Source organism: Hirundo rustica, chromosome 17 (assembly GCF_015227805.2).
Source record: "Hirundo rustica isolate bHirRus1 chromosome 17, bHirRus1.pri.v3, whole genome shotgun sequence".
NCBI classification, from domain to species: domain Eukaryota; kingdom Metazoa; phylum Chordata; class Aves; order Passeriformes; family Hirundinidae; genus Hirundo; species Hirundo rustica.
Window position 1 is genome coordinate 2,911,037 of NC_053466.1, and position 15,445 is coordinate 2,926,481.

General features: G+C 45.0%; 1 protein-coding gene across 4 annotated transcripts in view; it reads right to left on the bottom strand.

The window, feature by feature from the left end:
* KDM2B (lysine demethylase 2B) overlaps nt 1-15,445 on the bottom strand; it is a 106,216-nt gene that overhangs the window by 63,426 nt on the left and 27,345 nt on the right. For 3 of the 4 annotated variants that reach the window (XM_040080518.2, XM_058422770.1, XM_058422771.1), the window contains exons 7-8: nt 7,675-7,768; nt 6,646-6,799 (exon numbers count right to left, since the gene is read on the bottom strand). In XM_040080518.2, the coding sequence (XP_039936452.1) occupies nt 6,646-6,799; nt 7,675-7,768 (248 nt within the window). Of the gene's footprint in view, nt 1-6,645; nt 6,800-7,674; nt 7,769-11,220; nt 11,339-15,445 lie in introns of those variants that run through there. The other variant, XM_058422772.1, reaches the window with a different exon arrangement.

Here is a 15,445-nt window from a genome sequence, read left to right on the forward strand (position 1 = left end):
CTGTGAGACAGGAGATAATGTCTCACCTCTTGGTAATTGTCTCAAAAACAGAAAAATGCCAACAATTTCATTTTATCCTTAATGCTAAAAAAAGCACAGGAATAATATCAGAACAACTGGAATAAGGACTGAAAAAGTCAAAGGTCAGCGGAACAAGAAATCGTTAATTTTTGTCTGAAAGCCACAAACAAAAGCACCTGCTAAATATTACCTAAAGCTCCAATTAAATCCTACAGATGAGAGGAGGACATTGACAGTGTGGCTTTGAGGACCAGCCATGAACCAGGAAGGTTTTCCCCGTGGATGATCATTTCCCAAGCAGCCTGTGCCCACAGCGGTGAAGGTGGAACCAGCCCAGGCACTGCCCAGTCCTGCCCACGACAGACTCAGCCACGAGGGATAAACGGATTTGGGAGTGCAGACACTGCTCACAGCCCTCATGTCAAGCCTCAATAAGAGGATCATCCACTTCTGGTTTTTCTGAAGTTGATGGTTTCTATTTCAGCTCCTGGCGATCGATAAGTGCTTTTTTCTTCCCAAAACAATCCTAGCGTATGAAGCCAAGCAAACACTGAGCAGGAATTCTATTCAGGAGACTCAGAAATGCTCTCAGCTGATTTACAGTTATGAATTATTCCACCACTCCTAAGATATACTCGAATATTTAGATGTTATCATCTCTAGTAAATCAAGAAGGTAAAATTAACAGTAACAAACGTTTTCCTCTGAACAGTTAAAAGAAAGATATGATCTCATTATCTTCTGAATTTTATAAAACAAGTATTATTAAACATTGCAAACTTGTTAGGAGATTTCAGTGGGCTGCAAATTCCTACTCAAGGATGCAATCATCCATGTGACAATAATGAAAAAGAATATTAACTTATAAAGCTATGGGGCAAACAGCCTACAAGCTCCAAGCCAAAACCATGGTGCATCTGTTTCCATTAGTAACTGAATTGATATTTTGCCTTGTGATACAGAAGTTGCCACACATTTTCCTGCAATTCTACAGCAACTTGGGGTGGGAAAGATAAAATACATACATCTCAAAAATAAAAAGCGACTGAAGAGATAACCTGAGAGTGGGAACTGCCAGCAAATCTCAAAAGAAGAATGACTGCATCATAACAGTGCCCACAATCAAATCGGTCAAGGAAAGATCATGTTTACATTTTTAAAGTTAAAAATGTACTAATTTTGCCCCAGTAGTACAAGTAATACAGAAACTCTCAATCTTAAATTGTTTTTAAGAATGAGGCAGAGCTCAGCATTAGGTACAGAACCAAAAATCCAACATCATGCTGCCACCTTCCATCTGAAAGCAGACACTCAAGGCAAAAAACCTCCTCTTTGATCCTCTCCACCAATCTTCTTCATGTGGTCCCTGAGGTTCCAGGCATAGAGATTCCATTAATGTCAGTGGAAGCTCACAGAATGGGAAAAACTAAACAGCAACCAAAAATAGCCAGGCAGCTCTGCAGCCCGAGCACAACACCCTGCAAAAAATGTACCAGCCAGATTTTAATAGCCTGTCATTCTCCCTGCTGTAAGGGCTATGTGCCACCTTCTGGCCCCATCACACAATAATCCATCAAACTCTCACTGGCACAGCAGAGGTGACCTAGGACCACACACTCCTAATAGGCAAAAACCCACTGATAACCACGGTGACAGCATCTGAAACACTGAATCCCTGCAAAATAGCTGCCTGCAGTCCACACAGAGCATCTCGTTCTGTCCACTCTCCTTCCCAAAAACATTCATCTGAGAAAGGTCATTATTTCTGCATCTGACTGGAGACAAGAGCTTTGGAGGACTCTCAGGTTACCACAATAATTAAGAGAGACTTTAACAGCATGTTTCCATGCCAAAGGCCCTGAAGTGCAGTACAGAGAACACAAGAAAAATAAAGTAAAACAAACAGCTTACTCCTCGGTGGAACACTGCCAGCTCCCAGGTGAAACACAACTGTTATAAAACTGCGTGCAGCAACACGAGAAGTTTGCAGAAGAACCAGAAAGGAAGAGCATCCAGTTGACTGCAGGTTACCCTGTCTGGATTTTGATTGAAGGAATGTAGAATAAATCAGCACTGCAGAAGTTTTCTGTGATATCTAATGGCAGCCCAACATCTCACCTCCTCCATGGACTCACATTAAAGCTACAGATTTGAAAAGCCTACAGTAAGATCAGAAGACCCAAGCCCACAGCTGCTCGTGAGCCAGTGACAGAGGCTCAGAAAAAGGCTGCAAGAAAGAGGAGGACAGAGCAACCCCTGGCAGCATCAGCCATCTCCTCCCAAAGGAACCAAACCCAGGACGTTTGCAAATATTCTGAGACCAACCACACTGCAAAGCCCAGAATCAGCTTGTGTCCACCACAAGGGTGGCAACTACCCTGGAGTTCAGCAAAACTGGATTTCACAAAAAAAAGAAGAAAATCCAAGTTTATTCAGATTCTGGCAGTCAACATCAGTGACAATCCAGAACTGGCTGGAGTTCACCTTTTCAAGACACTGATTGCTCTCTGACTTCACAACATTAACAGGCAAAAACATTTTCTACAAGATACTACAAGCTGGCTGCTTTTGCATGCACCGATTTTACATGTGCAAACTCCCCTGAATTTGAAGTACAAGTGTCTGCACCAGACATACATACACATGCATGAAAGAAAAGGTCATTTTTTGAAAGAGAGGCCTGCCAAGAAACTGAGAGAAAAGCAAACAAGTTCAAAATATTTCAAATAATGGCAAAAATCTCACTTGTAGAGTACAACAAGCAGGAGGAGAAAGACAATACCCATGTCAGAGGTCCATCACTCACAATCAAATTACATATTCAGCAGGACTAAGACTTAAAAGAGTAAGTGGATTGAAAAAAAGAATAATTTTTGTGTATGCTTAGTTTTGAGCTTGGGTTTAGGTAACAGTGATGTTTAGGAGAGCATGAGAGAAACTAATGTGGTGTCCAGAGACCAAGAGAGAGGGAAATCGATGAATGCACCGCTTGAGAAAACAAGTGCAAGGCGAGAAGTCAAAGACAGTTTACAGAGAATAAAGACTGGAGTGGAGGGTGAAGGGCAAGAGAAGGAGAGAGGAGGGTTCCAGTGAAGTTATGCAGTGATGTAAAAGGAGAAAATACTTATAAAGGGAGAAGCACTGAAGATAAAAAAACCTGGTTAACTGGGATTAACCCAGTGAGCAGTATTTCAAAAAGGCTGCAGAGGAACAGTCATGATGTAAGAGAGCGACTGGCCTGTAAAGCCAAAAACAGGTGTCCACAGAAATGCTGAGCTGCAGAAATCTGAGGGATTCTGCCCAAACACTGATTCTGTGTGTCCCAGCAGAGTGATGGGAGATACCTGAATTACTACTCCCTAACACCACCACAGCAGGCTCCAAACACTTCATACATCCCCCCCTGAAAAGTCATCACATGGTGCAGAAGAAAACCACAGCAAAAATACTACTGGACAAGCTCTAGATTTCACTGTGACTGGTAAAACTTTGTTGCTTCCCTACTGAGACCATAACTGAGCACTGAAATGATGCTTTTTCTCTTATGGATCATCACAGTTTCCACCTGAAGCACACTTTATAAAGAATTTCCCTTTTATTTGGCACATGAGTCAGATAGGCAGCATCCCCTGTCCACTACCCCAGAGTGAGATATGTTACCTTGATCAGATTTCATCTGTGGTGAATCTTCACCACATGAAAACTTTACATACTGAACTCTGCCATGGTAACACACACAGTGTAAAGACCCTGGGGCTGCAGCACTTTTCCTGTATAAGGAAAAGTCTGCTCCTATTCTGGGAAAACGACAGTTTGAGTTCTGCAGAAAAAAAATTAAAAAATCATTCCCTGACACTGGTAGCAGTTACAGCCTCCTTCCCTCTTGAGCCTTCAGCTGGTCTAACATCGTGAATCTAATCTGGCCATAAACCTCAGGATGGCACAATGTGTGTATTTCTCAATCAACAATTACACTGACACCAGTTACATTAATGGGAAAGGCCAGTTTCCTACTTGATTTTATCACTTTACTACAGACTTTAGCAGAGTTATCATCCTTGACTCACCAGTGGGAATCAGTAAAGTGAGAGATGAGAACTTGTAACAATGCATAGCTCGTGTGGAGCAGCCCTGTGGGGCCCCCAGGGTGCAGCTGGGCTCCTACAAGAGAATCCCTCAGAATCCCAGCTTACCCTCCCCTCCCCATATTTAGGAGGAACTCCTAAAATGCTGAAAAATGCACCTTTGCCCATAACAACTCACTGTGCTGACAACATTGGGTTCTATATCAATTCCTCCTTGATACCACAGCTGAGATCGTGCTCTCAGTGCTCTGCAGGGTTACAAACGCCAGTAGAAATCTACTGGTTTAAACTTAATCCTGAAAGGGTGATGGCAGCGATGGAGAGGGAAATACCCCGAGGCCCTGGTGAGCACTATAATTACACCTTCCCTAAGAATGATCCCCATTCTTGTCCAAGTGGTTTGTACTTTCGGGGATTGACTGGATCTAGTGCTGATCCCAGATTCTCAGACAAACCTTGCATTTCTCAGCAGTCTGTGATTTCACTCCCCCACTTGTCTTCTTACAGTCTTCTCTACCTACTTCACCCTCACAGTGCTACGGTGTAACAGCATCTCTAGGAGTACTCCCAAAAATTACTTGAAAGCAGGAGCCGAGCGGGATATTTTATGGGAAAGTCTCTTGCTGAAATGCTTCCCATTCACAGCTCAGCTGAGCACTAATTCCTCTACACTTTCTGTAACCAAACCTGTAATTAGAAGGTATTTCCTCATGGATGAGTTGAGGCTGGTCAAGGGTTTATCAGGCTCAATTGAAAATACAGGACACGCTGGTTTTACAGACACCCATAAACAGAATCTAAACACTAAGAACACTTTTAAAGCACATAAAAACCACTTTCAAACATTAACTAACATGATATGTGCACAAACCAGAGCAAAGAGGTCACAGGAATTGACCTGTTTTACACAGCTGTGCTCAATTCACTGACCTGGAACACCCTTTAATTAGGCATTTCCATACTCTTAAAACAAAGGCAGAAATAATGCCCTTTCACACAAATAAGAGATTTGCAAATAAATTTTCCAAAGAAAATACAGCAGAGCAAAAACCCTTGAATGTACAAGGTGCTTACAGAGAAATTATTCATAAATGCCTTTCAAATCTGGCATGGAGCCTAAAATGTCTGAGGTATTGGCATTTCTGTACTTGGGGCTTTCCTAAGAAAACAGAAACTAGAGTCAAAAACCCATTTGGAATGACTTTGTGGCAGCCACCATGTTACAGCTGTGTCCTCTCCAAGCTCCCACAACCTGCAGTGTTCCAGCTGCTGAACATGACTAAACTGACAGAAAGTCTTACTTGTAGGAGGCTTTTCACAGGAGGATGGAGATAAATAGAAGATGCAGTAATGGGATCTAAGCAAACAGCACAGCCACACTCAAACACCCAGCTCAAACAGTAACGGCACATTCCGACCTGTTTCAAGGCAAGATCTAATTCCTTTCACAGATTAACTCCTCCACCTTCAAAGTCATTTTATCTGTCATCTCCCAGGTGGATTCTTACCAAATACTTACAAATGTGCACATTTGTGGCCTTCAACTGATCCTAACAACACTCCCTAGATGAGAGGAACATTGTCCCTGTCTCTGCATGATCTGTCTCTAGGGTTAAAAACCAATAATCCTATCTCCACAGAGTAATTAATTCCAGAGCTGAAAAACTACCAGCCTGCCCTTCTCTCTTGTAGAAAGTCTACCTATATTTATTTTATATTTATTTCCCTGGTAAGATCCAATAGACAGAGACAATGTGTTAAATTATTATAAACAAACTCACAGTCCTATAATAGTCATGGGAAGCGAAGTCATCATCTTTAATGAGGGCTGTTACACATTCCACCATCCTTAATCCAATTTAGGCAGGAGCAGAAAGGGCTGAACCATCAGCCTTCAAAGCACCAACTGTTTGGTGGCTTTGCAAGATGAGCCTGGATCATGCGACACAGCTACTGAGGTGGGCAGCAGTGTAAAACGGAGTGTGGCTGGGCTGCTGGAAGATGTCCAGATTCAGCACCATCTCCATCAGCAGAAATTCTGAGGAGTTGTAACAATGAAGCTGTTTCCCCAAGAAGCAACCTGAAGGAGCACAGCACCTGCTCTCCCATGGACCAGAATCACTCTTGAGTTCCACCAGGGAATCAAGACCCACCTCTGGCTACAGATAGAGGCAAAGAAGCAAATTACTGAACTGCAGGTGAAACCTGCCAGAAGAGATCACAAAAAGAGAAAGCTGTCTTTCCCAGAAAGCTAACAGCAGCAGTCAGCACAGCTCTGATGAGAACTGGTGAACTGACAGCTCCAGAGGCCCAACTCCTCTCCCCTTTCTCCCAGTACACACATGTGATCACTCACACACTTCCTCACAGTACATCTACCATCAGTCTTAACTTCTGGAAAATTAACCACATTTAGTCCCTGGCCTTTCTTCTGTCACAGCAAATAAAGAGGTCAGTGTGGGGTTTAGGTGTGAAGAACTGTTTTCCTGTTAGTAAAACACAGTCCCAGTTATTCCAGAAGGTTAGTTAACAGGGATACCTGAAGGAATGAAGAACGTGTAGCCTTGTTTCAGCTCAATTCTTTGGCACCGTTCCACCCTGTCTCCCAGAAAGATATCACTTTGCTTTCCTGAGAGAACCCATTCTTCATAAAGTTCTAGATTCTGCAGAGTAGGTGGAATCAGCCAGAAAATCTAAAAACAAAATGAAGATTTAACCATTAGCAAGAGTCAACAAAAAGCAACAGCTGAGACTCCAGCAAGGCTACCGTGTGTTAGGCAAATGAGCAGCTTTCTGCATGAAACATTTGTTTCCCCGGTGCTGTACACAGAGGCACACACAGACAGCAGCAGCAATTAGCCCACGTGCTGGAAGTGGCTGGGTAACTGTCACTTGTCATCTCTCTTCCAGAAATATCTTACTCAGAAGCTGCCTGTGGCTTACCTGCAGCTCAGAAGAGTGTGTTGGTACAGCAGAGCTGTGCTGAGCTACAGAGAGGAACAGGATCTGTATCACTGACTGACTGCACTTCCCACCATACACTGTCCACACTACAACTGGGAAAAACATCCTAAACCAGGAAAGATGTCAATATAGCCGTACATGCTGTGTATTTTAAGGCTTCTGTATCTAAAATGTTTCAGTTCTGGCTTATTGTGCTGTACAAAGGAATGTGGAATCTCTAAAAGGAGCAGAAGCTTTATCTACAGGAGACTTGTGAGGGCACTCTGACCCAACAAGGCTACACACAGCCACATCTCGCTGCAAGACACTTCTGGACCACACAGCAACAGCGAGCCTAGAAACACCACCACCAGCAAATAACACATTTGGTATTTCAAATAAATCACTTGTTTGTTTCATAACGGTGAGTGGTGTCCTTCTAGTTCAGTAAACTCTGTGTATATCAACAAAGCTGCTGAAGCAGTCTGATCACTGGCTGATCCCCTTAAGGAAAAAGAAAAAAAAAAAAAGAGAAAGAAAGGGAAAAAAAAGAAAATAAAACAATCCCTCCCCTCTGTAAGAGGCACAGAGAAATAAAACCAAATATCAAAAAAGGTTCACCTACCTTCCCCCCACGGAAAACGTGATACCACACTGAAGTGCCACCAAAATCAATATGAAAATCAGTGAAGCATCCTTTCACACTCATCAAACAGTACCTGCAAGCAGAGTGAAGGACAAAAATGAATCAGTCTGAAACAGTATTTTTCATATCTTAATTTGCAGAGGTTAACTGCCTGTGCAGTGCTGCTTTCACCAATTAAGTTTGTGCATTTACAGTACAGGAATTTGTCTCATGAAGGTAACGAGGTTTCTGCTGAAAAACGTGTATCTCCATGTCTGAGTTTGCTGTTCATACAAGAGGAATTAAAGCTTTCAGAGTTAGGGAATAGAAAATCATTAAAAGTTAGGCTGTTCCGAAATATTTCTTATGCCACTGCCAGTCCCTGGGGTGATTTGTTTAATGCTCTCCTTCATCGTTTCAGAGACACAACCTTCATCAAAAGTTGTACACAAATAGCTTAAAAGTTTTGAAAAATCTGTTTTGCTTATAAATCCTCCTCAATGTTCTTTACCTACTTGCCACTCATGCCATTTTTGCAAGGATTAGGGGACAGAAACCTCATTTGGCAAACTAACTCCTTTTTGTTCGCATTTCTAGGCATTCTGCATCAAAATACATAAAGGACCCAGCTGGCAGCCACGCTAAGTATCAAAGCCACTATTTTTTTACTCCGTCTTGATAGAGGATTTGAGCAGTTTAAAGTCTGCATTGCTGGAAAAGACACAAGAGCTGTGGTCTGGCTGCAGGAATCTCCAGCCTGCAGCCACCATCTGTAACTAATGGCCGAATCACAGCCGCCCTCCTCACTGTAGGCACCTTTGCAAACGCAGGAAACACACACCACTTAACCCACTAACCTCTTTTCCTTGTTCCGGTCTCCGTTTCATGGCTTTTTTTTTTTTTTTTTTTTTTTTTTTTTTTAGGGGGGGGGGTGGAGGGAGGGAGGTGGGTTTGGTTTGATTTTTAAGGGGAGTTATGGAAACACTACCGGAAGGGGATTTGTCTTAAAAAAAAAAAAAAAAAAAAAAAAAAGGAAAGGAGGGGAAAAAAAATAAAAAAGGTTTGATTTAAGTGTGTCTTTTTCTGCTCACATTCAGGTAGGAGAAGCTCAGCAGTATGCAGCCGGCGTGCAGAAGTCCCTGTAGATGATAGGCTGGGAAGGACCTTACCATGTGTCTGCAGAAGGCTGGCAAATCAGAGCCACTCTGGGTCCATAAGAGCCGCTGCCTAGCAACCACATCCCGAGCCGGAGTTGACAGAATGATACGCAATGCTGTCATGAAGACAGTCAATTTGTGGGCTTCAAAAAAGGTCCTGCGCCTTCATCTCACAATTAGAACCTCTCCTTGTGCAATTACACGTCTCTCCTCTTGCCCACTCTGGAATTTTTTAAATTTTTTTTTTTTTTTTAAATCCTTCAGAAGCAGGAAGAAGCTTTTGCTGCCCCTGGGGTATTTCAGATGCTTCAAAAATCACAGCTAGCCAAGAAGCTGTCTACACTCTCAATATGCTCCATTTCAAAATATGAGTCCTTCCCTCCCAAACACTTTTTTTTTTTAATTTCTCCTTTTATGTTTTCTCTACCAAGATGTTGTTGATTACAAGTCAGATAGAATTTAAAAACAATAAAAGAAGCCCAGAAAGGAAGTTGCCTTTCTTCCAGCCAAACTGCAAAAAGTCACAGATTGAATAATTATTGCTCATAAGGGATTTAAAAAAAAAAAAAAAAAAAATCAGCATGGAAATTCTCAGCTTGTAAGCAGTGCTGAGTATTAGAGGTCAATGTTGTTTTAAAGTAAAATATTCAAATCCTTATGGAGTCAATTATTTTCAGTTTCCAAAAGGCCAGATATAAAATAAATCACACTAACAACAAAAATTTTCTAGACAGCGCTACCTACCAAAAATCAGCCACTGGATTAAGATATTCTGGAAGAGTAAACATGGCCTGGGCATTAGATGGTTTTTAGCTATTCCTCTGTAGTCAATAATCTAAACCTGAAGAAGTCAAACTGTTTCTGTTCAGAGAGGAAACAACAGGATTGAATCCTCTCAAATCAAAGCACTTAAAATTTAGTTTGGTGAGAAAACACCAAAGCAGGTATAACTGCGAACACGCAACTCTTTCTCTTCCTTGTTTTTCCCCATTTTCCCCTCTGTTTTCTTGAAACTCCTCTAAACACAATTTCCACTCTTTCACTTTTAGTAAAAGAGTCACATGGTGATTAATAAAAACCTGCAAAGCATTTGGAAAATAAACTCTTTTCCTTTCCATCCACAAACAAGCCATGCCTTAATTTATGCTGTTAATCTCCCAGGCCTGCTTTTGTCCAAACCCAAGAGCTCCGGGCCGGCTCAGGAGCCTGCGGGAGGATCTTCCGCCATCCAGCTCTCTCCCTGGTTGCCAGAGTCTGGCACAATGCCTTTGCATTGACCTCTACAGCTTCCTCTTCCAATGTACACCGCAGTCACATGGTCCCAGCACACTCCATGCCACGGCTCATCTCAGGCACCGCTCGGCTCCAGCCTCAGCCAGCGGCTTCTCATCACCAACAGCTGCTAATTTGGGGAACCACTCAACTTTTCAGGGTTTTCCATAACAACAGTGGTAAAAAAAAAAAAAAAACAAAAAAAAAAAGGAAAAAGAGGGGAAAAAAAAAAAAAAAGCCATAACAGAGCATCCATGTTGAAAGAAATCTAGGAACTACATCCCACTGTGTGCTGTGGCCACAGCGCTCCGGGCCAGGGCAGGTACAGTGGTTACAGGAACACAAACCCACGTCAGGCATGGGGAGACAACCTGACCAGAGTTACACCCTGAAAACACGAGCGACACGAAAGATGCCCCAAGTTGAACGTTTCCACAACTGCTACCACATCCAACCCCTGCACACTCCACTCTGTCTCCCTGCACAGCCTCAGTCAGGGTTTTAAAACACGCAGCTGCTTGTAATCTGTTGGGGGGGAGCTTCTCTTCCTGATGGAAGAGTTTGGTTTGTGTTCTCCACAAGCCTGAAATTTGTCCAGTTAATGTATTGTTATTTTGGAGGAAGGATTTGTGATGTGGAGAAAATGGGAACTTCCCCCTCCCACCGCCCCCCCCCCAAAAAAAAATTTTAAAAAACCCAAAACAAACCACCAAACATCTGGGGAAATCTGTTAGAGAAATGATGCGAAGAAATATGGAGTAACCTGCAAACTCACGAGGAAGAACAAACACAGATATTAAAAAAAAAAAAAAAAAAAAAAAAAAGAGAGAGAGAGAGAGATGATACAAATGAAGCTAAACCACTAAGCAAACACAGCGAGCTGGGAACACAGGAACAACACAGACACCGCTCCATAAACCAGCGCAGAGCCCACACTCCCAGGCAAACCCACAATGCACTCGCCACGCATCGCTACAAACCCGCAAGCAAACAGAGAAACAAAGACAGCGAGAGCCGCGCCGGGATGCGAAGGCAGCGCCGGGCAGGGCAGGCAGCGTTCATGCACATGGGCCCGGGGAGACGCGAGCGGACGCACAGGCAGCGGCAGCAGCATTACCCTGAGCTCAGCTCCTTCTCTCCCGCAATAGGCACCGCGCACCATACGGCTCTATTCCCTCTGGCATTGCGAGGGCTCCCCTGCCACTGAGCTCAGCCCATAAACCACTCCCAAACCCCAGCAGAGGCTTCTGTTTTTTGTTCGGGCCAATGAGAAAAGTATAGCTCGCTCTTCCTTCCTCCCAGGAGCAGCGCCGGCTGGTTGAAATCCCTGAGCCTGAAACCGAATACCACAGACCCATGAGCCAACTGCAAGTGGCAGCGCGGGGAAAGGCGCGGGCCTGGCTGCCCATCCCCGGGCGGGAGCTCCGCTCCGGGTGTCGGGGAGCGGCCCCCGGCAGCATCCCGGGGCCCTTCTGCCGGGCCTGCGAGCGGGGCTGGCAGCAGGAACAAAGGCTACCTCGGGGCGCCTCGGCCCGCACCGACAGCGCTCCCACACACTGGGGCCCTTGCAGCTGGAAGCCACGAATTACGCCGCAAGACAAAAGAAACCATTGTCGCCCGGGAGGCACCGGCCCGGCTGCCGCCCCCCCCCCCCCCGCCTCACGGGGCAGCGACCGGCCCTGCCGCTGAGGGGAGAGCCCGGCTGCCCCGCGGGGATAAGCCCCAGCATCTCCTCAGAGAGCTCCCGCTTCCCTAGGGGTAAGCCCTGCCTGCTCCTGCGGGGATGAACCCGGCTTTCCTCAAGGATGAGCTCCGGCTCCCCCGATAGGGATGACGAACCCCGGCTCGCCGCTCTCGGCAGGGCCCCCAGCACCGGGCCGGCCGTGCCCGTGGAAGGCTGCTCAGAACCGGCCGGAGCGGGCCCTGTGCCTGTGCCCGTGCCCTGCCGGGACCAACCAACCCCGTCCCCCTCATGGGGAGCGGTACCGAGCGCTCCCAGCCCGAGGGAACAAACCAAATCGTCACACAGCGTGGTCACCACACCCCGTGCACTTCAAACGCACATGAAAGAAAGGCCCGGCTCCTGCCCTGAGGGGGTTACGGTCCGAGTCAGTCACACACAGAAATAATACCCGAGATAAGAGAAGCCAGTTTTCTACCAAGCACCGGAGAGTTGTGAAGTGCCTGCAAGTCACACTCTCAGGCCACACTGGCACCAAAAGTAAGCGACAACACTTCCCTCGTCGCACCCTTGCCCGGCCCCTGTGGAACACCGAGGGTGCGCAGGGTGAGCTCACATCCGAGCGTGCCGCTGCCACGAGTGGGGACCGCACAGGCACCCCTGGCTCACCTTCCAGAATCTGGCACCCAACAGCGCACGAGCATAGGAACTCTGAACTTCTAGAACGAACAGGCCTGCTTCTCTCTCTCTGTCTTTTTTTTTTTTTAGCTTAAATTTCTGAAGAGGTACCCACCGCCGCAATGTACTGAACCAAGCCGCCAGCTCACTGCGAGCCAGGCCTGTCTGTCTGCCCCTGGAACAGCAGTTTGGTGTCTGTGAGAGCACAACTCGTTTCTTCATCCCCGTGATAAAGCTGTTCAACTCCAGGGTCACCACAAACTGTTGTAAACACTGGTGGTTGTTTGAGTTACATGTGTGATGCTGCAAGTCCTCCTAGTTCTACACAAAGGAGTATTTGAGACTCATGCACTGAACTGAAGACATAAAATTTTATTTACTCTGCTAGCTTGGAAAGTCTTAACAAGAGCTCGCACTTATTGGTCTATTTTTTTTTACTGAATTGTACTTATAGAGGTTTTGTATCAAAAGCAATCCTCAAACAACAAACAAAGTGCAGACAAGTATCTCACATGCATAAACCAGTGCCAGGTTGCCTTATGGGACCTGCGAGCTCCCTCGATTCCCTGTCTCCAGAGGCACCCTCAGCTTCTAATTAGACCACAGCTCAGCAGAGCATTTTAGCATCTGTTTAAATCCATCCCTACTTAGTAAAGGAATGAATAGAAAGGAATGGATGGCTGAACAACAGCCTGGGAGAGGGAGAATGGGGCTGGGGACATGCTAACAGAGCAGCAATCTTTTGTGAACAGGTGGATGTGTCACACAACATACCCCATCCTTAACTGGAGGCCAGCAATCATTATAGAGACCTGTTACAGCAGTGCCTAGATATTTCAAGTAATAGGAAGAATTTTGAAGGTAAAAAGGATATTGCAGTGACTAAAGCACAAACATTTCCAAGTTCTTAGAAATTCCTGTTACTGTTTCATGTCCTGAACAGTATCTTTGTCACTGCATTACAAATAATCTTGCAAGGCTACAAACACAAAACCTAATAAAGATGATTATAATTTCAGCAGGGTTATCTCTTTTGATAAATGAATAAATGACTTTTTTTTTGACTCAGCTATATCCAGGTTGCTTCAGTTCTGGATGAATTTAAACAGAAAAATACATCTGAGCTTGTTTTGAGCTACCTGAAAATGGTTACGGTGATATAACAAGCTCCTGCCCCTAAAAGCTGATGTTAAAATATCACTGCCTTTTTCTGCTGGCTGTTGGTTACACAGCATCTTCCCACTTCCATCCAGGATCTCATGTCTGCAGGACATTTCTCAGGAACTTGCACCCTGGGATGTGAAAGAGGAGACATAAACTATTGCCCCACTTAATTCAGTCCTCTACGGCTCCTGTGAGGTAGGCAGCCGTTTACCTACAGACAGAAAAATAACTTCATTAGCCAGAATTTTTTTAAGAAGTTAATGGTGCAAGTCCAAGCACGAGGCGGGGTGGTCTCCAGCGCGCGCGGTGCTCCTGGTAACCGAAGCAGCAGATGGAGCGTTCTCTAACTTCACTCCCAGCACGGAACTCGACGTGCAGGAGCCAAGACAGACATTTGTGTCTGGTAATGCCATCTGTGTCTGCGAAACTGCAGAGCTCTCGCTGGAGTGCTTTTTGTTTGTAGGGAGCACGTTAATGGTGGGGATGGCATACTGCAAACTCTCAGAATCATGGGAATGCTCAGAACAAGAGTGGAATGAATCGATCCCATTTCTGAGCAATAACAGTCATTAATAAAGCATATGAATATGGATGATTCACGTATAAGAATGGGCAGTGTGAAGCAAGTGACAGCACTGACTTGTGCCTCCACAACTTAACATGATCTCCTTAATCAGGGCTCAAACCCACTGGATGCTCACAGCAATAGCTGGGACCAGAATCTCCACAGGAAAGGGTCAAGTTGAGTTCCCAAAGATGGAGAAAGCCAATCTCTTGAGGAGTTCATCTTTAAACCGAGTTCATGGAAGAGCAATCTCTTTGAGAGTCACTGAGCACACAGAAACCACTTCTACCTCAGGACAAGCCCCTGCCTGGACTGCAGCAGTTGAAGTTCAGAAAATAATTTTTAGGAGCAGCATCATTTTACGCTCACACCGTTCTTACACTCCTGCCAGGGCATAAATGCAAGCACCCAACAGCAGACAGATTACTAAGAATCACAGATCTTCACCCTGATCTGGTACAGCTTCTCTTGTGCTCACAGACTGTCACTGTTTGTTACTGGTTTTGTCTTTGTGGCTTCTTCAGACTGATGAGGGGTTTGTGCCAACAGTGCTGTAAATCATCCTTCTCTAGTCTTTCTGTGAGATGACACTCAGTAGCAACATCCTCATCACTCCAGCTGCATCACCCTCGCCTTTTAACACTCACGCCTGTAACTCCTTTTCCCAACATCAAACTCTATTGTCACATTTCAAGCGTTCGCAGTCTTTCAGTGTTTAGCTTCCCTGTACCTATCACATCTACTAGTTTATCAAGCTGTCACCCTCCACCTTCCCTTTGCCAGTGACAGCAACCTCCACGGCTCCGTGTCTGCTTCTTCATCAGGCATCTCCTTGCCTCTCTACCAGGCCACCCTCCACAGATGGGAAAAACTCCATGTCGAAATCGGTTGAATTGGTATGTCTCTAAAATCCCTTTGAAACCTACCATCTGGCATTTCATGATGCAAGTAGTGAACTGCAGGCATATACTCTGCTTTTTCTGCTAAATTCTGTTAGTCATGTTGCTACCTTATCCTTCAAACCACCTCTGCCTTGCTCTGTTTACTTGCTACATCTTTTTCAGCATCTGGAGTGTGCCTGCTCTAAGAAAGGAATTGTTTCCTTTACTTCTTACCTTGTACCATCCATGAATCAGGATTCAGTTTCTTAGATCTGGCAATTTATAAATAATGTTATTTAGCTGACTAACCACTTGGGAAGCGAATGCTGCTCTGCTGCTGGTTTATTGTGTGACCTCAGGCAAGTCACTTAGG